The following is a 1,874-nucleotide window of genomic DNA, read 5'->3' on the forward strand; positions in this document are numbered from 1 at the left end:
GTGCCATGTTGTATATTTACCATGTAACTTATCTGTGTTGTTATTCCAGGTGCATATCGTCCATGTTCCAGTGTGATGGGGAAGTCGACTGTGCACAATCGGAGGACGAAACGAGATGCAGTAACTAAACATTCATTTACATATGTTTTTCATATGTTTTAGGCTTTAGGTGTCGTCAAAAGCTTTGATAGCATTACCTTAATAATAGGTTATTAAATTCACTAACCGATCTTAGCACAATTAGGATATATCTATGCAGTCATTGTTGTCTGAATCGTCTTATGAATGCAACTGAGTAACACGTACTCGTTAAACATTCTACCTGATTAAATGACAAATATAACTACTGTAATGATTTAACCGTGAGCTTTAATTCACATTTTATGGGTAATATTCGCTATAAACGTGTACATTTCTGTTTTCTATTACAGATTACATTTTACCAAAGTTCACCAAGAGTGAAAATGTATCAACGACAGCTGTGATCCGACAGACATATGGTACTATTCCTGTAGAACTTGTGAGTCAAACAATGCTTATTTGGTATTTGGTTTTCTGTGACAAGATTATTCCGAATTTAGCAGATAGATTGTAAATTGTTATAGCAAACGCGCATTGTAAGCGTGTACTCTTAATTACGAAGAATGATGAAGAGGGGGTGGGGGAGGTAGTATTAATAGAAGTATTAGTTGTTGGTACTAGGGAACAGAGGTACAAGTTGGGTAGATTGTTATTAACTTAAACATCCCTACTGTAATGCATACAGAACAAACAAACACCGTACTAATAGTATACAAGATGCTTCTTCACTATGATAATGTTTAATGTTTGTCTATTTTCAGTGTGCTAAATTTTGCTTTGAGGAAAAGAAATTCACATGTAACTTATTTTCATATCGAAAAGCGTGGAAATACTGCTATTTATCTTCAAAAGAAAATCAAGTCAGCAGCTGGACCTCTAATTCTGACTACGATACATATGCACTAGGACCAACATGATCAGCGCAGTACACTATAACACAAAGATAACGAGCCTTACAACCAGCCATGCACCGAAAGATATCCGGTCACGTCCAGGCAAATAAGCTTCGGTTATATTTTTTTTAAATATTGACCCTGTTGATGTAATCTGTAAAGTGAGAAGTCGATGCTGTTTCATTTCGTACCAACATGTTGTGAAAGAAGTTACACACGGGAACTTTTACGGATGTGAATAATTGTATTTGTACACAGTCTTGTTACATAAATAACTTTGCAATAGAAACAAAGTTTGATGTTTGTTGATGAGTTTAGAACTTAATAAGTATATTCTGGGCATTTACGCAAAGGCTCCTGCTGTTAAAATGAATGTAAAGGGTGTGAACAGGACATGTCGTACCATAATCACTTAAACAACTGTTTATCAATGCAAGCAAGTGTGTATTTAGTCTGTTTGCTAATAAATGGTTGCTTATCTAATTAATTATTGATGTTATTCTGAAGTCTTTTCGTTGAATCAATTGAACAATTTACATTATATAGTTCTGTAAAACTTGTATGTATGTTAAATATTGTCTCGTATATCTGTCGAAGCTTACGTAACATATGTGGCTATCCTGATTTAAAAACGACAGCCGCTAGATACATTGTAGAATCGTATAAATACATTGTAGAATTGTAAAAGATTCATTATAAAAGTATATAGATATAGTGTACAATTGTATAGATACAGTGTAAAATTGTATAAATACATTGTAGAATTGTATAGATACATTGTAGAATTGTACAGATACATTGTAGAATTGTATAAATACATTTATACAATTGTATAGATACATTACACAATTGTAAAGATACATTGTAAAATTGTATAAATACATTGTACAATTGTATAGA

General features: G+C 32.8%; 1 protein-coding gene across 1 annotated transcript; it reads left to right on the forward strand.

Annotated features, from left to right (window-relative positions):
* The first annotated feature begins 21 nt into the window (after positions 1-21).
* LOC110444114 lies at positions 22-1,418 on the forward strand. Its single transcript, XM_021488527.1, has 3 exons — positions 22-120; positions 432-520; positions 843-1,418. The coding sequence occupies exons 1-3, from the start codon at positions 63-65 to the stop codon at positions 996-998; spliced, it is 303 nt and encodes a 100-aa protein (XP_021344202.1). The 5' UTR covers positions 22-62; the 3' UTR covers positions 999-1,418.
* The last annotated feature ends 456 nt before the right edge of the window (positions 1,419-1,874 follow it).

The sequence above is a fragment of the Mizuhopecten yessoensis genome, unplaced genomic scaffold (assembly GCF_002113885.1).
Source record: "Mizuhopecten yessoensis strain PY_sf001 unplaced genomic scaffold, ASM211388v2 hete_36023606, whole genome shotgun sequence".
NCBI lineage: Eukaryota > Metazoa > Mollusca > Bivalvia > Pectinida > Pectinidae > Mizuhopecten > Mizuhopecten yessoensis.